We start from the raw sequence: 23665 nt of genomic DNA, 5'->3' as shown, positions 1-23665 counted from the left end.
CAATACTTCATATTCAGATGTCCATGATTTATTTAATTATTTTAAGACTTTTCAGATTTTTATGGTAAAACATTTTGGAAAAACTATCCTTACATCATCACCCCTATGCATAATGTGTTGGTCTGTCGCATAAAATCCCTATAAAATACAGTGAAGTTTGTGGCTGTAATGTCTCAAAATATGAAAAGGTTTAAGGGGTACAAAGACTTTTGCAAGACACAGTATGTCCCCCATCCTTACCCTGACCTATTTATGCTGCTCCTCAGACCTTGTGGAACCAGAGGTGGCTGTTTCATCACCAATGCTCCCCAAGAAAGATCGCCCTATGCTGGACAATAACCTAAATGAAGATGACCGCTTGATCCCCAAAGATAAGGATAAGACCCGTGGCAATAGTTTTCTCAACCGCATCAAGATAAAGAAAAAGAACGCACCAGCTCCACCCAAACGAAGCTCCTCTTTCAGAGAGACGGACATTCCCTTTGAAAGGAGGGTAGTGACTCCTGATCTACGGGACAGTGACAACTTCAACAACGGTACATCTTTGTCTCTGAATGACACCACACATGGTGGGACTCCCAACTACCCAGGGTCTTTGTATCCACGTAAGAAGGCCCCTCTCTCAGTGCCAGGCCCAGGGGGCAAGGCGGCTACGACGCCACCCAGTGAAGAGGAATGCCTTTCTAATTCAAACCGTTTTCTGTGGTCCCCCATCATGTCCAACGGTCGAGGCGGAACAGAGTGGAAGTCTGTGACACTACCCCGAGATCTGGGCCAGCGGCACTTTGACTCCAGCACATTGGGAGGGAAGCCAGCTCTGCCACAAAAGAGGACCAATGAGCAGAAGGGAGAGAATGCGCGTCGAATGGGCACCCTGACTCCACCGCCACGTCTTAACACATCATCAGATGTTTCCTCTTCCTTCCTGGGTAAAGACGCTGATCTCAATCCTGGTTCCAGTCCGCAGGCATCGACACCCAAAGTGGTCAAGAGACCAGGTGTGACAGGGCAGGAGAACTCCAAGACCAGTGCCCTCCAAGCAGAACTTCTAAAGGCTAATGTGCACCCTGCTTTGGGGGGAGCAGGAGAGGAGTGCAGGGCCCGCAGGACCAAACATGCTGTGGAATCCTCATCTTTCAGGGAAAGAGGCAAGATACAGAAACCCAAGCCAGCCCCACCCCCACCACCTACTGGTCCCAAATCAGGCAAAATCCCCCGAAGCCCGACTCAAGAGTCCCCCTCATCTTCCCCTTTATCTTCCCCTTCAGACATCAAAGCTAAGGGCCTTCCTTACGTTTCAGACCCCCACCATACAGCTGCTGCTAGTGACCAAGCCCGCTCACCCATCAGTGAGGGATCCAAAAAGGGGCCTTTAGGCTCTAAACCCTCAGGGCTAAAGGCTTCTGCCCCTGCCACCTCGGTGACCACTTCTCCTTCCAGCCAGACCCAGGGGGGCCCATCTTCCACTGTCACCCCCACTGCCGATCAGAACTTATCCGCTTTTACCCCTATTGCAAAAACTCGATCCTCCCTCCGCAAGACCACACCCCGCCAAGCCAGTGAGCGCACACCCAATTCGGCGGTAACACGCGAGATGGTCCTGGAGGGAGTCGAGCTACTCCGTGCGGCCATCTCCCGCATGTCGGAGCAAACGGGCAGCCACAGCGGCGTGCTGGAGGCTGGCAAGAACCTGTCCAAGTACTGCATCAGCTATGTCGACTCCATCCTGCAGATGAGGAACAAGTTTGCTTTTCGAGAGGCCATCACCAAGCTCGAGAGCAGCTTGCGTGAGCTTCAGATCTGTCCTTCTGCCACAGGGGGCGCTAACGCGCAGCAGGACTTCAGCAAGCTGCTGTCCTCTGTCAAAGAGATCAGTGACATTGTTCAGAGGTAGCGCTTTACAAAGTGCCAAGATGGGAAACTGATATGAACTTTGACACATGACCCTCTGAGAGCTGTGTAAAGCCCTGATGTGGGTATAGTGTGATTGAGAGGACCAGTGTAGGTTGACACGACAGTACTCGACCACTTACTTTACTCCTGTGGTTGCATTGAATGGACCCAAAGGAAACTGTGTGGATGTCATTAAATAGCCTTAATGATGTATGCACATTGTCATCTTAGCCTTTATTGGGCTGCGGACCAATTCTACATCAGTCATTTTTGAAATAATCATGTCATGCATATTTAATTTTGTCTGCCTCCCTCCCCTCCCCCTTATCACTGGACATGATCGTCAAAAGGCCTCGAAGATTTGTTTTCATCTTTAATGATGATGTGATTGTTGCTGCGACAATTATCGAAACCCAAACATGCCTTAGAAAACATTTCCAGTTCTTTTTTTTCCTAAGCTTTAAACTTCCGAGAAAAACTGTGTAAACTGACTTTGTTCGACACTTTTATTTTTCACTTTTTTGATCAGTCATTACTGATTGGTTGTGTGCCAAGAGATGAAACTGTGTTGCTGTTTGTTTTGTATTGGTGCTTTTTGCAGCATTTGCAGCCATTTGTGCCATAAAGTAACAACGTGGAGAAAACGAGCCTCACGACTCCTTTTGCTTCTCCCAACACTTCAGTAACATTTAGAGCCTTAAAAAGTACTAATGAGGCTGCAGTTGAAGTGTGCTTATATGGCTTTGGCTGAATTCTGCCATGTGCTTGAGAGTGGCTGTGTTTTTGTTCATTGGATATAAATGTTTGCAGTACCAAAAAAAAAAAAAACCCTTTGGATCTGGGTTTATGATCTGCTTCCCAATGGATCTGGTTTATTATTTTTACATTTTTCCTCAGACTGGACCTTTTATGTATAAACAAGTCTTTTTCCCTCTCTGTGCCAGTGAAAAAAGCCATCCGTAGCAGCCTGGCCTTGCCGCAGCAGCATGCTGTTAGATCAGTTAAAAGGTGGCAACGGACTGACTCTGTGTTTCCCTGGCAGGCCCTCAACCTCCCGAGACAAACACCCCCTTGGGAAACACTGGACTAAAACATTAATGCGTCTGTCAATTGCTGTCTCAAAAGAATGACTGAAAGGGGGGGAACCTTTACAGACACTACCGTGAAAATCCACCATAATGTTTATTTTTTTCCCCCCCGTTTGTCTGAATCTCTTGAAGATTTTCAGTATTTGTGCTGTAATCGTCTCATCCTTTATGCCCTGCCTGACTGCGAAGCCTTTGGACAAAAGTCACTGCTTTCAGCCTTGACTTCAACGGTACTGTCATTATTGCTTTTGTTAATTCCTCTTCTGTACTGAACATACCACTACTCCTACTTTTGTGTCTACGCCTCAATCACCAATTTTGTAAACAAAGTTTGCCTGTATTTGTAAATGTTTCTTCCTCTCTAACCTGGGTGCAATTTATGTTGCAGTAAAATACAAAAGTTACTTGAAATGTAAACCTGGGTGTTTTATTTTTTTTTCTGTCCTACACGTAAATAGTTCGATTTAACAGGGTTCCTGTACAACCTGGAAAAACTTGGAGTTTCCATGTTTGGAAAAAGAAAATTTGACTTCCCTATACCATTATCTAAAAGTGGTTTCTATCATCCATTCCTCTATCTGCCTGTTCCTTAAACCATCTATTCATTCAGTTCAACTTAAATGAAATTCAAAAATACTTTATTAATCCCAAAGGGAAATTTACATGTTGTAGTTCATATTCTGCTGATGGCTGTGGACAGGAAGGATCTCTTGTAGCGGTCTGTTTTACAGCAGATCTGAAGAAGCCTCTGACTGAAGACACTCTGTTGTTGTAGGACAGTCTCATGAAGAGGATGCTCATGGTTCTCTATAATGTTCTTTATTTTATGAAGAATCCCTCTTTGCACAATGATCTCCAGAGGAGTTTCCAGAACAGAGCCAGCCTTCTTTATTAGCTTTTTTTTAATTCCTGGCTCTGATGCTGCTTCCCCAGCAGATGATGGCAGAAGAGATCACACTCTCCACAACAGACTTATAGAAGATATGCAGCATCTTGCTGCAAACACCAAAGGACCTAAGCTTCCTCAAGAAGTATAGTCTGCTCTGTCCCTTCTTGTACAGGTCCTTCTCAAAATATTAGCATATTGTGATAAAGTTAATTATTTTCCATAATGTAATGATGAAAATGTAACATTCATATATTTTAGATTCATTGCACACTAACTGAAATATTTCAGGTCTTTTATTGTCTTAATACGGATGATTTTGGCATACAGCTCATGAAAACCCAAAATACCTATCTCACTAAATTAGCATATTTCATCCGACCAATAAAAGAAAAGTGTTTTTAATACAAAAAACATCAACCTTCAAATAATCATGTACAGTTATGCACTCAATACTTGGTCGGGAATCCTTTGGCAGAAATGACTGCTTCAATGCGGCGTGGCATGGAGGCAATCAGCCTGTGGCACTGCTGAGGTCTTATGGAGGCCCAGGATGCTTCGATAGCGGCCTTTAGCTCATCCAGAGTGTTGGGTCTTGAGTCTCTCAACGTTCTCTTCACAATATCCCACAGATTCTCTATGGGGTTCAGGTCAGGAGAGTTGGCAGGCCAATTGAGCACAGTGATACCATGGTCAGTAAACCATTTACCAGTGGTTTTGGCACTGTGAGCAGGTGCCAGGTCGTGCTGAAAAATGAAATCTTCATCTCCATAAAGCTTTTCAGCAGATGGAAGCATGAAGTGCTCCAAAATCTCCTGATAGCTAGCTGCATTGACCCTGCCCTTGATAAAACACAGTGGACCAACACCAGCAGCTGACACGGCACCCCAGACCATCACTGACTGTGGGTACTTGACACTGGACTTCTGGCATTTTGGCATTTCCTTCTCCCCAGTCTTCCTCCAGACTCTGGCACCTTGATTTCCGAATGACATGCAGAATTTGCTTTCATCTGAAAAAAGTACTTTGGACCACTGAGCAACAGTCCAGTGCTGCTTCTCTGTAGCCCAGGTCAGGCGCTTCTGCCGCTGTTTCTGGTTCAAAAGTGGCTTGACCTGGGGAATGCGGCACCTGTAGCCCATTTCCTGCACACACCTGTGCACGGTGGCTCTGGATGTTTCTACTCCAGACTCAGTCCACTGCTTCCGCAGGTCCCCCAAGGTCTGGAATCGGCCCTTCTCCACAATCTTCCTCAGGGTCCGGTCACCTCTTCTTGTTGTGCAGCGTTTTCTGCCACACTTTTTCCTTCCCACAGACTTCCCACTGAGGTGCCTTGATACAGCACTCTGGGAACAGCCTATTCGTTCAGAAATGTCTTTCTGTGTCTTACCCTCTTGCTTGAGGGTGTCAATAGTGGCCTTCTGGACAGCAGTCAGGTCGGCAGTCTTACCCATGATTGGGGTTTTGAGTGATGAACCAGGCTGGGAGTTTTAAAGGCCTCAGGAATCTTTTGCAGGTGTTTAGAGTTACATTTTCATCATTACATTATGGAAAATAATGAACTTTATCACAATATGCTAATATTTTGAGAAGGACCTGTAGATGGCTTCACAGTTGCATCTCCACTCTAGTCTGTTGTCCAGGTGAACACCGAGGTATTTATACTCCTCCACCACCTCCACCTCTTCTCTCATGATAGAAATAGTGTTGGACTTATTCCTGTTTCTCTTAAAATCTACAATCATCTCCTTTGTTTTAGTCACGTTCAAAATGAGATGATTGTTTCCTCACCATGCCACAAAGCGGTCCACCACCATCCTGTACTCAGCTTCTTGTCCATCTCTGATCCACCCCGCGACTGCAGAATCATCTGAGTATTTCTGCAGATGACAGGAGTCTGTCTTGTACTGGAAGTCTGAGGTGTACAGAGTGAAAAGGAATGGTGAGAGTACAGTCCCCTGTGGTGCTCCTGTGCTGCTGACTACCTGGTTAGACTCACAACCCTTCAGTCTCACAAACTGTGGTCTGTTTGTCAGGTAGTCTTTGATCCAGGAGATTGTTGAGGCCTCCACCTGAGTCTTCTGGAGTTTCTGACAAAGCAAATCAGGTTGGATTGTATTAAATGCACTGGAGAAATCAAAGAACAAGATCCTCACAGTGCTGCTGGCTTTGTCCAGATGACAGTGGGTTTGTTGAAGCAGGTGTATGATGGCATCTTCAACTCCAACTCCACAGCGATAAGCAAACTGAAGGGGGTCCTGATTCGTCTGGTCATCCATACATTCTTCCACCTTCTTTAACAGATTCTGTATTTAAAGCCTGCTCACTCTAGAAATGTCATTTCATAGTGAATTGTGTTTAAGAAGGACAAAGTTAAATCTTTGTCCACATATTTGGAAATTTGTCTTTGGCTTCAGATGGTGAATCTACAGGGGTTGGACAATGAAACTGAAACACCTGGTTTTAGACTACAATAATTTATTAATATGGTGTAGTGCCTCCTTTTGCAGCCAATACAGCATCAATTCGTCTTGGGAATGACATATATAAGTCCTGCACAGTGGTCAGAGGGATTTTAAGCCATTCTTCTTGCAGGATAGTGGCCAGGTCACTATGTGATACTGGTGGAGGAAAACGTTTCCTGACTCGCTCCTCCAAAACACCCCAAAGTGGCTCAATAATATTTAGATCTGGTAACTGTGTAGGCCATGGGAGATGTTCAACTTCAATTTCATGTTCATCAAACCAATCTTTCACCAGTCTTGCTGTGTGTATTGGTGCATTGTCATCCTGATACACGGCACCGCCTTCAGGATACAATGTTTGAACCATTGGATGCACATGGTCCTCAAGAATGGTTCGGTAGTCCTTGGCAGTGACACGCCCATCTAGCACAAGTATTGGGCCAAGGGAACACCATGATATGGCAGCCCAAACCATTACTGATCCACCCCCATGCTTCACTCTGGGCATGCAACAGTCTGGGTGGTACGCTTCTTTGGGGCTTCTCCACACCACAAGGTTTGGCTATAGCAGCCCGGCCGTGTATATTGACCCTGTGGAGCTCCTGACGGACAGTTCTGGTGGAAACAGGAGAGTTGAGGTGCACATTTAATTCTGCCGTGATTTGGGCAGCCGTGGTTTTATGTTTTTTGGATACAATCCGGGTTATCACCCGAACATCCCTTTCAGACAGCTTCCTCTTGCGTCCACAGTTAATCCTGTTTGATGTGGTTCATCCTTCTTGGTGGTATGCTGACATTACCCTGGATACCGTGGCTCTTGATACATCACAAAGACTTGCTGTCTTGGTCACAGATGCGCCAGCAAGACCTGCACCAACAATTTGTCCTCTTTTGAACTCTGGTATGTCACCCATAATGTTGTGTGCATTTCAATATTTTGAGCAAAACTGTGCTCTTACCCTGCTAATTGAACCTTCACACTCTGCTCTTACTGGTGCAATGTGCAATCAATGAAGACTGGCTACCAGGCTGGTCCAATTTAGCCTTGAAACCTCCCACACTAAAATGACAGGTGTTTCAGTTTCATTGTCCAACCCCTGTAGAAAGCAATACAATTTTGACCCTGATTGAGATGTATCCTGACTTTAACTTACCCAAGCATTTCTTTTCACAGCAACATCTTAAAAAGGAAACACACACAGTCAGGTTATGTATAATTTATTTTTTTCTGACTAGAGTATTTTGTCATTAAAATCAAAATGTCAACATTTTAAAATCATATACACGCAAAGAACGCATTTAAATGTTAGCACAGCTTCTTAAAAATTTATACATATTTACTTGTTTTTTTTTTTTTTTTTTTTGCTTTGACAAAGCAGGAAGTGGTCACTCAAACTGCAAAGAAGTGGGAAAGGTGGCAGAAGGGAAGCCCACCGCACCCACAATAATAAACCAATCCCTGCTCCCCAAAAAGTTAAGACAGCGATGCAGTGCTCCTCCAGCAGGGAGCGGCCTTGATGGGGTGGAAAAATAAAGCAGAGTCTGAACACAAACATGCCCCCCATTCTCTAAACTGTACAGAAATGACGTTTGCCGACATAAATAAAACCTGCATATCAAACCAGCTTCTCTCCTCAGCGCATTGGCTAACTCGGTAGTGTGCAGACGGGGTGGTCGGTGGAGAGGGCTCGTCTGGGTGTGTCTCCTTTACATACATTTATTAATAGAAACTATGTTACAGAATTTCCCCAAGCATGAATTACAGGCAACCCACTAACACACCAACTGTGCAGACCTTGGCAGGACCACCAGACAAATTTCTTAAACTAACAAACAGTAGCAAGGTCATCACCAGTAGTTAAGAAGCAATATATATATAAAGCTGTTCAGTCAGGGAACTGCTATTTTACAGAGAAACTGTACTTGAAGGACATAAACTTGTATTATTTTGTTTTGTTTTACAACTTCATGTTTCAAGTAGGGGGCATGCTGCTTGATGTGTCCAGAAAAACAACAAACCAGCTCCAAATAGTTGCGATTTAAAGACCACTGGAAAACATTTGACTTTCTAATAGAATGTAAGAGCGATTCTACAAGAGAAAATTTATCGAATCAGGGTGAAGTGCAGCAAAAAATGAGGACTAAAAGAACAGTTCTAATAAGGCAACAACGACAGAACAAATGCTGGTAAAGACGTGCTGACATGATGGTGAGAGGAGAGATATGGGGGGTTGGATGCATGACGAAAGCTGAATAAGAAAGTGATGTAAATTATGATTAAAGTGACGTCTTAATGAGTCCTAAAAAAAATTAAAAGAGACATCCATCCAGCTAATTGGAATTCATACCAGCTGGAAAACACCAAAGACTCCTTGTGAGATTTCAAAAGATAGTGGTGAGCAAGTAATTCCTAAAATTAATGGTGGCCATATTTTGTTGTACTTTTCCACACTGCATCTCTCCCGAGTTACTGAGAAATGACAAAAAGTTAATTCTATTCCAAGCAGGAAAGAGGAGGAGGAACAGCTTTCCTAGCTATTCATTCCTGCTGTGTAGCTGCTTAATAAATTACTTTATGACATTCTGCCCTCATTCAAATGAAACGGCTCGTATCTGCATGACGAGGTCAAAATCAAACCATGCATCTGAAGAGTTTGGGAATATCGATTTATACATAACTGAAAAGTGGCGTGTGAAACTTCTACAGTGCTGATGGGGAGGACTAGACTGAATGTTGCAGGACGATGAGTGGAGTGGAGCAGGTGTTATGGGACAAAAATACACTGATAAGAATGTGAGACATTAAGAGTGAGACAGCAACAAAGAAAGACAGGCAGAGGAGGAGGGAGATATGTAGTCCACACAGCCGAGCTTAGTCTGGCATAAGTTGATGTTCACCCTTCCTTTTCTCCACAGCCCTGCTTTCATGCAGCTCCTGGTGCAGTGAGGGATGAACAGACAAAGGTGTCGAAATGGATGCGGGGGTTGCTCAAGGGAGGACGGGCAGAACAGAAAGAAGAACAGAGGGCGCGCAGGGGGGGCTTTTGCTTGGTCATTAGCAGCCGCAACCTTCCCTCTGGGGTTGGGGTTCACTGGTTAGTCGACCGCCCTGAGGCGCCGATGGCTTATGCTGCACCCCTGACTCTGCAGCGTTCAGGTCCAGACTGCCATCTTGGATATTCTGGTAGATTTTCTTAGCAGCTTCGAGGAAGGCGTCCTCAACATTTTCACCTCTGGAAAGAAAAGTTACAGTTATAAGAGGGCAAAAAGGCAAAATGCATGAAAAGGTAAAGTTCATACAGTGTCGTGCAAAAGTATTCACACATGGTGTCACATTATAACCACAAACAATTTCATGTGAAACACCAGCATGAAGTGGAAGGAAAATATACATGGTTTAGGGCTTATTTTTACAAATAAAAATCTGAAAAGTGTGGTGTGCATTGGCAGTCTAATAAACCTTAAGTTCTTACCTCTACCGCTCTACCACACAGCATAACGCTAGAGTGGACACCCCATGTGTGGAGGCTATTAGACTTAACACCAACTATCCAGGATGAGATTGGGGCAAAGGTTCAACTACAGTGGAATGGTTTAGATTAAAGCAAATGTATGTGTTAAAATGGCCCAGTTAAAGACCAGATACAAATGAAATAGGACATTCTTTTCAGTGTTTACATGAAATTAAAGTATTATTCATTGACCAGTCCAATGATTGTGTCTAATTTCATTTGAAATTACGATGAGGATTATGATTCATTATATTCAGAAGCTTTAGTAGAGACATATCCCAATAGACTTGCAGGTGTAATGACAGGTGGCTTTACAAAGTATCAATTCTGTGGAGCAGGACACAAATGCATGCCACACTTTTCAGATTTTTATTAGAAAAAAACTAATTAATTAAAAACTATGTATCCTTGTGTCCATCATTTAACATCCCAATGAAAAGATTGAGGCTGTGATGTAACAAAGGGGCTATTAACATTTTTTGAGGCCCTTCATGTTGCAGAAGCTGAAACCTTGAGGTGGTTCTGACTTACGTTTTTGCACTGGCTTCCAGAAACAATAAACCTGAGAAACAGAAAGAATGAATCATTAAAATGCACTCTAAAGTTCACATGCCAGCTCCTTATTATTCAACCCATTTTAAAAACAAACATATTTATCCTCTTTTCTCGTTTGAAACCTCAGGTTACTGTCTCAGATGGAAGTTAATCATAACCATGTTTAGGGTCAAATAAAACATCTCCACTTTAAAACTGAACAGGAAACTACTTTTGATTTTTTTAATTGAATATTTTCTTGAGAATTTAGACCTTTGATTCACAGAGACCACCTTAACAAAACCTATATATGACCGCTCCAGATCATGTTCTAACAGAACATGTCCGACTGATGTCCGGCTCACCGTTCTCCTCGGCAAACTGCTTTGCTTCCTCATACGTGACATCCCTCTGGGCCTCCAGGTCAGCTTTGTTTCCTATGAGAATGATGACCTGCCGACACAGGAAGAGGAAGAGTGAGATGATCTCCTGCCCGGTAATTTGTGTCAGGGACAAATCTTGCGAAGCATAAACAGATAAAACTGAAGAAAATACAGGAAGGCTGAACTTCCATTATCTGTTAAGAGAACGTCAGAGACAGCCTGAGGAACACATAGGGGCAGATTGCCTAGCAGCAGTCATAAGATCTGTAATAAACTGATCTTATCTTTGTCTCTAGAAACACCAACTTCGCAGAGAAACTACATAGTTCTGTCAGAATTTAAATGCTGCTTTAAATTATTAGAATTTACAGTATAGAAATTATATTTCCACGGCAGGACGTTGATTACCAAGCTTGTAATTATTCATACTAAAAAGCAGCCTTAGGATTCTCTTGAGACAAAAAACACAACACCAGTGCCCCCTGTTGGCCTCGACAAGCACTTTCTGCAAATAATACATAAAAAAAAAAACAACAAAAAACCCCCACAAAAATAAAGTGTGCAAATCCACTGTCAGTGCATTTACAAGATTAAGTTTTCATTTTCACATCAAGTGGGTGGTATGTCCTCCAATTGATTTTCATAAAAATACTTACGATGATGACAAAACTTTAAAAAAAACAACAACAAAAAAAACTTCTTTAAGTGAAATATTTAGCTGTAAATTTCATTTGAAATAATTGCTAGAGGCTATTTATGTGCATTTAGTGTACAGAAATGTGTTTACTATAATGGCAGGAATTGTGTAAACTTTCCTTTAGGTTACATAAAATACCAGATACATTATAAAAAGCCTGAAATGGACGTGGCGTGTTGTACAGCATATGTCTCTGATGGGAGAGCTGGATGATTTACAGCTAATCAAGTTTGCGAAGAAAAATCTTGTTAAACTGGGCCTGTGGTTTTTAAATAGAATTGAAGGAAAACAAATGGTAGGGAAAGAGAAAATGGAGTGACTAAGAGAAAACCCAGCTACAAGTCAAAGAAATATGGATATTTAAAAACAAAAAAAACCAAGGAGACAATGAGATAAAGATGTATTTTAAATGAGCATTACAATATGCAATAAAGACCACCAGGGAGCAAAGTGGAAATATGTGTCTGTATACTTACAGTATTGGGATTGGTGAGGTTTCTGGCATCAGTAAGCCAGCTGCTCAGGTGGTTGTAAGTGCTTCTCCTGCAAGACAACAGCATCAGCAGGCGTTACTATGACAGCAAGTCAAGACATAATATCCTGCCATTGCACACAGAGATCAGACGACGGCAGCAGCTGCACCATAAGAGCAGCATCAGTGCACAAGCTTTGGCTTATAGTTATTAGAGAAACCATTAAAAGGGTTTGGCAGAAGCAGTTCGCTGACTTCTTTCAAACATGCAGTGCTTTCTAAACTGGACTGGACCGGGTCTGCACAAGCCAAATCCTTTGAAAACAGGGTACGAACATCTGTATCAATGTTACAAGGCTAAACAAGTAAACTTGCTCTCATTTTGTGCATAAGATCAATAGAACCATCTGTGATGTAAACATTTCTAATTAATTCCCATTTTGTGCAGCATCTTGAGGCCAACTAAGAGTTTCCGCCGGTTTAAATATTCATTCCCCATGCTGAGCTGTGTTTGCTTGGCATACCTACGATACCATCTAGCAGCTGCAGCAAGAGTGTTGGGGACAAGGTGGAAGAGAGACTGTGATATGCATCTGCTGCTCTTCTTCTTCCTCCAACATGCACGTAATAAACCATCATGTGCGCGATGCAAACTTACATTTTATTTCAGAATCGTGCAGAAAGTGCGAGGAAAGAAAAAAAACAACAACGAGCTGTTTACCTGGTAATGTCGTAGACCATAAGTGCCCCTGCAGCCCCGCGGTAGTAGGAGCGGGTGACGGCCCTGAAGCGTTCCTGTCCTGCTGTGTCCCAAATCTGCAGCTTGATTTTCTGTCCGCTCACCTCGATTATCCTTGTACCAAACTCCACTCCGATTGTATGAGGGCAGTCTGCCATAACTGGAGGGCAGGAAGGGCTAAAGTGAGCCGACTTGTTTCTGCATCATCTCATTTTACCGTTGCCCCTTTCTTTGTTAATCCTCGTACATGTTCTACACATGTACTACCAACTCAGAGCCTTGAACATGTGACGGGGATTAAAGGAACGGCACTTGGCTGGTTTAGGTCAGACTTATCTGACAGATTTGTCCATGTAAACAATACATTTTCCTGATGCTTCAGACCGAACAATAAATATGCTTGTTAATGGTACAATTACTAGACACCATGTGTTAACACTAGAACTCCCAAACTCGTCAATTTGACGGCGAGGATTCTGGATGCGAGGGCGGTGATGACGTCATCGCATTACGTGCGGTCAGAATGCTACAGGTTTTCTTGCACGCTATAAAATTATGGTTTTGACAAGAATTAATAATAGTATTTGATCAAAACCTATTATGTTTTATTATTATTTATAAATAGTACTGAAAAATAATACAGAGTAGTGGGTACATTTAAAAAAAAAAAAAGCTTTACTAATCTGACCAAAAGCTGGACAGCTCCATGTTACGCCCCCCTTTCACTTCGCGGACATAAACTAAAAATGCCTTCAGCTCATCCACACTCATGTCTGAGGAGGAATCACCTCCTAAAACTCTGCAGGCCTCAGACACACTGCAGCTCTGAACGTGGATGAGCATTTCGGCATCCACCAAGCAGAGGAATGCGGTCTGGGCATCTTGGATCTGGCGCTCTGTCAACGCATTCTGGCTCTACTTTCTTCCTCTCCTACTACTGTCCACACAGCGCCATCCTTTCCTATCTCCTCCTCCTTCTCAGGTGTGCGCCCGTCTTGCGATACAAACGCTGTAAAGCGCAGAATAGATTGTTGTTACTGAGCTATTATATCTATGACCTAACTTATTGTTTATTTCTTTGTCCATTATCAGTATCTTGATTTTTAGTTTCTCTCCTGCCAGGGAGCTGGTTTGCTGAGTTTATAGCTGGGCACTGGGCACCAGGCTCATCTCCCTGTCTCTGAACCTGCACTGATTGTGGCACTGTTGCTATATAAATAGTTTATGTTATTAGTTTACTAATCTATAAACTATAGCCTAAAATGATAAAATTGTTACATAGTCTTTTACTTCCTTGAAATAATGCGCCACAACCTCCTGCTAACGGGACGACTTGTGGATTTTAGTCCGGGGAGGCTCACTCTCTGACCCGCTGTCACTGGAACTGAATGCTGACTAAGAGCCGTCAGAATCCCTCTGGACACCAGAATCACAATCGTCTAATTTTTGAAGCATTTCCAATGCCTCTTGAGCAGAAAATATCCTTCTGGAAGCCATTTGTAGGACGCCAACAATCTCCTTCTCAAACTGCGTTCTAGACTGGCGGTTGCTAGGCAACGCTCACACGTATACTCAGCCGCGGGGGAAAAAAAAAATCAATCTAAATAATAGGGCCGTCAAAATAGCGGCTGTGGTAGTGAGAGGTAGAAATACTTAGATCTTTTATTTACTTAGTTATTTTTTTTAAATAGAGACATAGGAACACACAAGACAGAGGTTTAGAAAAAGTCAGGATGCCAGAAAGATAAGAGTTTTAATAAACCAGAGTTATGGCATGTCAAACTTTCAAAACCGTCAAATTGACGGCCCTGGGAGTTCTAGTGTTAAATTGACACTGCCTTTTAATTCAGACAAGACAGATGCTGTCTCTGGATCAGAGTACTTCAGGAACAAACTGTTTAGCCGTTCGTTTTCCTTAGATAGCAGTTACTTGGCCTCAACTATTATTATCCTTTTCCTCAATGAGACGGGCCATTAAGGTGGGCTTGGGTTCTTTAGATATACTGCTGAAGGACATGCCGGCCACCACGTTATTACTGTATGGCTATTGTTTATTACTCTCCATTTGTGGATTTTAAAAAATTGATGCCATTAACTACAGGTTGAAGGTTCAAAATTACCAAAAGGTTCTAAAAAGTTACAAAAGAGCTTATTTTTCTATTATTCGTTCCTATGGTTTAAAATCCTTTAAAAAGGTGATGCCAGAAGTAGTCCAGAGTGACCAGTTTTCTCAGGCTGTTTTGGAAGGAAGTCAGTGAAAAGTTACGTTGTTTTCAAACTACAGTTTGAAAGCAACGAGGAGCAAGTCTGCTGAGCTGCTCACAGTCCTCAAGTGTCACTGACAAAGAAATCAAGCGCACCCTTTCCAAGTTCAATAGGCATCGTATGCAGTAGCATGATACCCGTCATACCTGCTTGTTTTCACACCCGATTACATGAGATGAAGACTTAATAGGACTCTAGTCTTAAGTCTTTAGAGCATGAAGTCCTTGTTTTTGCAACTTAAATCCAAGGCACCCTCTCTGCTTGTGATTAAGTCTCATTTATTTAAAACTTGATTTTCAAAATAATTGACCTGGAAGGAGCTGATCGGTGAACTAACATGAAGAGAAAATAAACGTTATAACATTAATAGAAACATAATAATGTGATCAATTATTTTAATAGACTTTTGAATAATTGTTGCTTTTCTGTTTTAAATAAAGGAATTACACTCCCCGGCCACTTTATTAGGTACACCTTGCTAGTACCGGGTTGAACCCCATTTGCCTTCAGAACTGTCTTTATCCTTCGTGGCATAGATTCAACACGGTACTGGAAACATTCCTCAGAGAGTTTGATCCATATTGACATGATAGCATCACACAGATGCTGCAGATTTGTCGGCTGCACCTCCATGATGTGAATCTCCTGTTCCACCACATCCTAAAGGTGCTCTATTGGATTGAGATCTGGTGACTAGGAGGCCATTTGAGTCCAGTGAAATTATTGTCATGTTCAAGAAACCACTCTGAGATGATTCGTGCTTTATGACATGGCGCTTTATCCTGCTGGAAGTAACCATCAGAAGATGGGTACACTGTGGTCATAAAGGGATGGACAACAATACTCAGGTAGGCTGTGGCGTTGACACGATGCTCAGTTGGTACTAAGGGGCCCAAAGTGTGCCAAGAAAATATATCCCACACCATTACACCACCACCACCAGCCTGAACCATTGATACAAGGCAGGATGGATCCATGCTTTCATGTTGTTGACGCCAAATTCTGACGCGACCATCCGGATGTCGCTGCAGAAATCAAGACTCATCAGACCAGGCAACGTTTTTCCAATTTTCTTTTGTCCAATTTTGGTGGAATTGTAGCCTCAGTTCCCTGTTTTTAGCTGACAGGAGTGGCACCCAGTGTGGTCTTCTGCTGCTGTAGCCCATCCGCCTCAAGGTTCAACGTGTTGTGCGCTCTTCTGCATGCCTTGGTTGTAATGAGTAGTTATTTGAGTTACTGTTGCCTTTCTATCAGCTTGAACCAGTCCTCTGGCGTCAACAAGGCATTTGCGCCCACAGAACTGCCGCTCACTGGATATTTTTTCTTTTTCCGACCATTCTCTGTAAACCTTAGAGATGGTAGTGCGTGAAAATCCAAGTAGATCAACAGTTTCTGAAATACTCAGACCAGCCCGTCTGGAAACCAACAACCATGCCACGTTCAAACTACCTTGAATCACCTTTCTTCCCCATTCTGATGCTCAGTTTGAACTGCAGCAGATCGTCTTGACCACATCTACATGCCTAAATGCATTGAGTTGCTGCCATGTGATTGGCTGATTAGAAATTTGTGTTAATGAGCATCTGGACAGGTGTACCTAATAAAGTGGCCGGTGAGGGTAGATCATGCTATACATTTTTGCTTTTAATTCCTTATTTCTAACTCAAAGTTAATTAGGAAATAAATTGGACCTTTTCACCTGTTTTGTAAAATGACTTGAGATTCGTTTTTCCTGTAAATTGTATTAAAACAAAATGATAAATAAAAAGGAATTTAACTTTTCTTTTACTAAATTTCTGCTGTGAACTGGCAACTGCTGCATCAAGGATTTAAAATACACTGAATTTTTCTTCAAATGGCTGAACACCTTTACTAAAACCACCCTTGTGTGTGTGTGTATTAGTCCAGGATGCAATTATAGACATGAATGAGAAACACAGCATCTGGCTTTTTAATAGTAGCACTAAGCACAACTGAGCTGAATGGCAATGGGATGCTGCAGCTGGCTCATCCACAGGAGAAGAGACTCTCACTGTTGAGCTACCATTCATCTTCTTTGCCAGCAACATCCGCTGGCGTAAAAAGAAATCTAAAGCGATTTAGGCACTCCAGAGATATCTGGCAACCTTGCAAGCACTGAGGTGCACACAAAGACGCACAGAGGAGTTAGAAATTGGGGCAGTACTTACATTTCTTTTCTGTGAACTGATGAAGCAAACAGGACTTTCCTACACCCATGTCCCCTATTGAGAGATGTGGAGAGAAACTGAAGGTCAACCAAGCAAACAAAGGAGCAATATTTTTTTAATTAAAGCCTGCAGTGTTGCCCTCATACAGGCAACCAGATAGGAAAAAGTCTTCTATTTTGCCACAACTGTACATCATAGGGAGGAAAAACAGATGAAATCAAAGCAATTTAATAGCATTCAGGCATTTTGATGTAAGAAAATAAATCCTGAGAAGTTGACCAAGTGACAAACGCTGAAAGCTGCTTGCTCCTCACTGCCCTTTAAGCTGGTTTCACAAGGACACTGTGAAACCAGCTTTGAATGAGCAACATGTGTAACAGCAATATAAAAACCTTAAACATTGCCGATTTATATTCAGAATAGCAAAAGTCATGAAAATTGCCACTATTATTGTAGTACAATTTAAGCAAGGTCCATGGACTTTACAAATCCCTGGGTACTGGTACAGGAGGTCACCAAAAGTCCATCACTACAACAGGATTGTTATCACATAAACTGTCACTTACCAATAATGATGTATTTGAAAATGTAGGAGTAGTTATATGGTGCAGTGGCCATCGTGGCTCTGGAAGGAAAACAGAAGGGAAAACAGGAAAAGTCAATTATAATATTAATTCGCTTTAGAATAAATTCTCAAACTTTTTCAAATTAACATTTATTTCTCAATATATAAACTTAAAGAAATCAAGACAACATCCTGCTGTTTGTATTGTAACATCTCAGTTGTTTCAAATATTTCTTTTCTCATGTTGCTGGCTGCAGACAATGAGTCGCTTATGGATGTAGGCAAGAATATTGCACACACCGATATGGTGATATATTCACGGTGTATTGTGCAGCCTTAATACAGATCAGGGATGAAAAGGTTATTGGTCACTGGCACCTTTGACACAGTATCAGATGCTCACTAAAGCAGGAACATTTCAATCATATTGTAAGACTTTTGTGTTCAGCACACGCCGCAGAAACAACAGGAGTCCTCTGTGTCCAACTGTCTATCGGGTATGGCTAAATAAAGTAAGCTTTAGCTGGATATTTGTGATCTTTCAAGTAGTCTGTTTTTGTTTTGTTTTTTCCAACTTGTTTCTAACTTCTCAGATTTCTTGCACCTCCACCATCCTACCCAGGAGTCTGCTTTGTGCTCGATAGTACTGCCAAAAATAAAACAAGGCATTTCATAAGTTTCTTCTTTGTTGGAAATATTAGTATAGAGTAACTGTGACAGAGCTTCCTGTATACCTTTACAATAACAGTCCCAAGCATACATATTCTGCGCTCTGAATTAAGAAAAATACATTTTCAAAAACTAAAATAGTTTACAGTATCTTGTTTTGTTCATAAAACCAAAAAGCCTGGATGCTGTGTGCATTGTAGGTTCATACTGTAATTTTGATGAGTCATCATATTTACTCAAAATATAGCATATTTACTACGATGTCTACTATTACTACTGATCATAATGATTTTTGATAAATGTATGTATGTTAACTTACGCATTTAATAATTATGCATATTATTTGAACAAAAAGTGATAATATTGATAACTGATCAATGTGCTTATAAAAATCATGTTGCCAAACATTTAAACAGTTATTTCCCTAATAAAGCCTTGAAATTATAAATAATCCTCAATTGTAACAAATTAGTGGATAATAAGGCACTTAATTTTAACTTAATTTGTTTTATGTAAGGCCCTTTGTGAGTGATTTGTTTTTGAAAGGTACTTTCTAAATAAACGTTACTTTAAAGTCAGGCTACATAGGCTCAATGGCAAATATGAACACAAATGAACCCCTAAGATTATGTCGACCAACAAGCAAAAAATGACTGCTTATTCTGAATTCAGCTTGGATTTATTTAAGGTTTAACTAAAAACTCAACTCTGGATTTATTTCTGAAGATAACCAATAAAAAAAAAACCATGGCACCTAGAATCACCTCAAGGGCCTTTTCTCCTAAACTGAACCAACATTGCATCATAGCAATAGAAGTGCTACAAACAGCTGTGCTTAGCAACAGCACGAAGATGAAACATTTTCTGTTTTCTTAAACACGAGAACATCTTCACTGTTACAGACACAACTAAACAAGCTCTGACACCAATCTGACATCCATCCATCCATCCATCGCCTACACCTGCTTGTCCTTGCAGGGCCATGGAAGGCCAAGGCCCATCTCCAGCAGCCACTGGACAAGACTATCTGAAGTTCAACACATCCGCTTTCCCCTGAAGTCCCTTTTAGTTGGACCACATGCATGGAAAAGCCTTTAGGTTTACTACACAAACCCCCACCGCCAGCACCAGACACTCCTTACAAAAACACATTTACACAAATGTCTTGGTTACACACCCAGAAAAACACACAGATGCTCATACTGAACTGACAAATGTGTTCATGGATTTGTTAAATTACCTTATCCATATAGAATTTTAGGGCAATACTATTCCAGTTGAATGAAGAAGTTAAATAATGAGCTTCGTTTGGCAAGTACTACGTTTGTCATTAAGTGAGATGCATGTCATGTTTCTGTTAAACCACAACAGCTTGTGCTTGGCGGTTTAAAACAAAAAGTAGCTGAACACAAACCACTTTGTAGGAAGTTAAAAGAATATCGCTACATCTAATCATTTCTAGAATATAATTAAACACTACAAACATACCCCTGTGCAGTGTGAATTTGTAATAGTTGGTTTTAATTAAGTCTTCTCTTCAGGTGGCTTATAATGGAAGGGTTTCAGAACTTGCTTACGGTCTACCCACAACAAAGTGTCGAGGATTCTCGTCATGGTCTACAGGTTCATGTTGACTGAATTCGTAAATTCTTAGTGGTTGATGGATCTCACTCGTTTTACATTAAGAAGCTCTCACTGGGAATGGCAATCTAACTCATTGTAACAGAGGAGGCTGCCACAAACTCCAGAGACATTATCTTTACTAATGCCCCTTTTCCATGGGCTCTAATTTGGCCAGTTCCACTCCACTCAGCCTGTTTTGCAACTGTTTCCTTTATTGGCTTTTCCAGCCCAGTACTGGCTTTCTTGGTCCCTGCTCATCAGCATGTCCCATCAGGGCAGAACAGGGCCGAAATGTGGCGTCAACAGACTACTGTTTACCAACTGGCTATGAGTGTTGTCAGCGGCAGGAGAAAGTGTTCGAGGTAGCGGAGAGAATGACAAGCAACGGATTGTACCGCACATTGTGGCAGTGCCGGGAAAACCTAAAAAACAAAAACAAAACAAAACTCAAGAGCAACTACAAAAACATTAAGGACCACAATAGCTGGAGCAGCTTAGACCAAAAGCCGCGCTGGCGGTCCGAATTAATGGACACCATTTATGGCCATCATCTTGCGAGTTCTGGGCGGGAGGGAACCTCACTGTTTAAGGAGGACATGATGTGCGATGGCGAGTGTTTATTTTACTTTGCACAGAACACATAGCAGCCGTCAATGGAAACAACGGGTTTCGTGCCGAGTTGAGCCGTGATTTACTCACATTAGTGTAAGCCAGGGATGTTGCAATCAAAGTCAAAAATAACAGTTCAATGGCAATTTTGTTCTTCATTTAAATATACTTGAGAAAAACAGTCACTCTTAATAAATTGGAAAATACAGTTGATGTTTAACATCAAATTCACTCATTAAGTGAAGCCATTTCCAGACATTTAGGCAATTCTGATACTGAAGATACTTTCAGACTTACTAGAAAGCATTATCTTTCAGCAGACTCTTACTCTCCTCCTTGCTCAGAGGTGGTGTAGCTTAAGGCTGTGCTTTTTAGCAAGTAGAAGTTCAGAGTAATTTGTGATACAGCTCTTCACAACTGACATCAACGTGCCACATCACCACCCAGAACTGCCTGGCTTACTCGCTCATACTCTGGCACCTGCAGGAAATGCCCATGTTTGACTAGCTGGGCTAGTGCTGACGCAACTGCAAAAAATGTGGATGTGCTGTGACAAGATGAGCAAAAGACAAAAAAACCGTGAGAATGACACAAGCAAGAGAACAGATAAAGGATTAAACTAAACTGGACGAAAATGAGACTTGGTTACAAACTGAGGACTTCAGACTATACATTATCTAAGGTGGTTAGAAATCGTTAAACACTGTGGGATAGACTTAAAAGTAACAAGATTATCTTATTACCAGGTATTACACAGGTTTTCAACTATTCATATACACCTGGCACATGAAAAGGCCCGTGTTTATTATGTCCACATTTTGGGACCTAATAAGGACTCTAGAATTTACTGACCCATATCAGTTAATTCCATCATGTCAGTTTGCTGATATAAAAGTATTATAAGAAATTAAATTAAATGTCTCATGGCTCAGACACTGAAAATGCAGTATTTAAATTTCAGGTCTTTCTTGAATGTGACCCTCATGTACTCACTCCATGCCAAGTGAGAGAGGGAGATAATCTATCACAGTGCATACTCCCAGCAACAGCACAAATGAGATGTGAGGTCAAAAAAATTAAAAGGATGAATATTCATCAAGATGTAGAAAAGTGGAGACCATGCGATCAGAGAGCAGCTCCAGCACTTCTCATATTCCCCTAAAACACAGAGTCTCTTTCCAGTAAGGAAGTTCAACCCTTCTACTCAGCTCAATAGAGTGTCCTTTAATGAGTGGTTGGTTTAACTTGTGAGTGATAAACATGAGTCATCAAGAAATACGAAGCAAAGGGACTGCTATCAAGGATGATCACTATGGACTTACATTTTTTTTTTAACCACGATATTTTGTTGTGTTTATTGCAATGACAAAATGCTATAAATCCTGTGGGAAAATACATTTATTTTTAGCAAACTTATTAGCATTCTTTTAACCCACCTTGGGTAAAACAACTAGGTTTTCCCCTAAAAAATCTAAAAGTGGCACTGCTAAAGTGTTTCATCTTACAAGCACACTTATATTTGCTTTAGATGTACAAACACGACCATCCTCGACAACAAATCACAAAATGCAGTTGATTGAAAAAAAATCAACTTAATGCAATATGCAAAATGTGCTGTATAAATACAGTTGATTTGATCTGCCATAACCACTAATTCCAGGTCCTACAGCAACAGATATTTTTATTGTGTCTCTCATATGTCATTCATGTCATTATATTGATCCTTTTCTTTTTAATTTGCAGGTAGTTCACCAAGCTGCTGTCAATAAAAACAGGACAATTAGGTTTGAGATCTCTGAAAAACTCTGGATATATAAAATAACGATGTCATGTTAACGCGATCAATGAAAAGCACAATAAATAACGTGGTCGTGGTAGTTTAAGCGAAAGCTGATTTACACACAGAGGCACCGAACAAAAATGATGCAGCATTTTAATACGCACAAGGCAAAACTATTCAAATTAAAAATATATAGTTCTCTATAACAGCCTACTTCGTTGACATACTCATTTCTTTATACATAGACGTTTTTATTTTTAAAAACAAACCCAAAAGAGGTGGCTAACACACGGGTGTTAGCCACCTCTCTAAAGCCATGTTTACACATTTATAAGATACGAAAAGTACAAATATCGACACCAGAACTAAACTTGTCTAGGGTGTCAGGTGTATATTGTTTTAATTTGATACATTCATCGTTTACTTAGCTAAGAAAATACCCGGCTAGCTTAACGTTAGCCTAAAACCCGGCAGAAAATCAGCATTGGGTTAACTAATTTGTTGTTTCCTAGAGGCATAAAAAGACAGAAAATGCTGTAAGCAGGCCAAGGAGGAAAGAATCATACACTGACGTGAAAACCAATAAATATGTCCGAATGTGATAGAAAATTATAGTTCAATATTAGGTGTTCTGAAAGCGAAGTTTGCATTAGCTGTGGCTAATAACCTAGCAAACGTCAATATGTTTTTCGACAACAAACACTACAAAACAACACATAACGAACTTGCCTCCACTTTCACACAAGTCAAGACAACCCCAAACCATCTGCGTGAATGACCAACGTCGGATACAAACTTGGCCACAGTTTTGTTTTTCTACAAACACAAAACAACAGACTAACGTCAGCTAGCGTTAGCTTTAGCAGGGTAGTTTGTCCGCTAATAGACACTTTGCAAATATATCTTGTGACCCAAAAGTAGACAAGCCATACGACACATGTGAGATAAGTTTTTAGACTAAGAACTAGAAAGCAGTCTACATTATTACATACATAAAACAATCATTCTGTTGGCAAGCTCCGTTAGCTTTCCACTTAGCTGTGTCTTAGTAAACACAGCTTTAGCTAACCAGTTTTTACCGATTAATGACTTAAACATTTGTGCGTCTATGTTTATTAGACATATTACCATTGCAAGGGTGCATTTAAGTAATTTCCATTGTCTGTCCTTACCAGGAATTAAATCGGGAGCTGTTCAGAAGAGGTTTGCAGGTTATCCTGGCTCAAGATGGCTGCTCACGGCACAGGGTTTCCTCAGCTCTATACAATGGGCTTCTGGGACAAAGAACCTCGTATG

At 41.4% G+C, this 23665-nt stretch overlaps 2 protein-coding genes across 3 annotated transcripts in view; one reads left to right on the top strand and one right to left on the bottom strand.

Annotated features, from left to right (window-relative positions):
- The window catches only part of abl1 (c-abl oncogene 1, non-receptor tyrosine kinase), a 50452-nt gene extending 47054 nt beyond the window's left edge, over positions 1-3398 (top strand). For both annotated transcript variants that reach the window (XM_047372672.1, XM_047372673.1), the window contains one exon: positions 267-3398. In XM_047372672.1, the coding sequence (XP_047228628.1) occupies positions 267-1894 (1628 nt within the window). In that variant the 3' untranslated portion in view covers positions 1895-3398. The remainder of the gene's footprint in view (positions 1-266) is intronic.
- A 4136-nt stretch (positions 3399-7534) lies between these two features.
- On the bottom strand, positions 7535-23665 carry rab14l (RAB14, member RAS oncogene family, like). The gene is made up of 8 exons (XM_047373367.1): positions 23542-23665; positions 17690-17748; positions 17124-17177; positions 12652-12829; positions 11935-12001; positions 10744-10831; positions 10376-10406; positions 7535-9565 (listed from the first exon to the last, which is right to left on the bottom strand). Exons 2-8 carry the CDS (start codon positions 17739-17741, stop codon positions 9388-9390), a joined length of 648 nt encoding a protein of 215 aa, XP_047229323.1. The 5' UTR covers positions 17742-17748; positions 23542-23665; the 3' UTR covers positions 7535-9387.

The sequence above is a fragment of the Girardinichthys multiradiatus genome, chromosome 8 (genome assembly GCF_021462225.1).
Source record: "Girardinichthys multiradiatus isolate DD_20200921_A chromosome 8, DD_fGirMul_XY1, whole genome shotgun sequence".
Lineage (NCBI taxonomy): Eukaryota > Metazoa > Chordata > Actinopteri > Cyprinodontiformes > Goodeidae > Girardinichthys > Girardinichthys multiradiatus.
This window is presented reverse-complemented; position numbering and strand designations above follow the sequence as displayed.

Bases quoted from the DNA above. Each gene is read 5' to 3' on its own strand.
- rab14l (XM_047373367.1), bottom strand. From the start codon at position 17,741: ATGGCCACTGCACCATATAACTACTCCTACATTTTCAAATACATCATT. The intron at 10,407-10,743 runs GTGAGCCGGACA...TCTGTTTCTCAG, and splicing joins GCAGTTTGCCGAGGAGAACG to GTTTATTGTTTCTGGAAGCC. The intron at 9,566-10,375 runs GTAAGTCAGAAC...TTTTCTTTCCAG, and splicing joins CTGGAAGCCAGTGCAAAAAC to AGGTGAAAATGTTGAGGACG.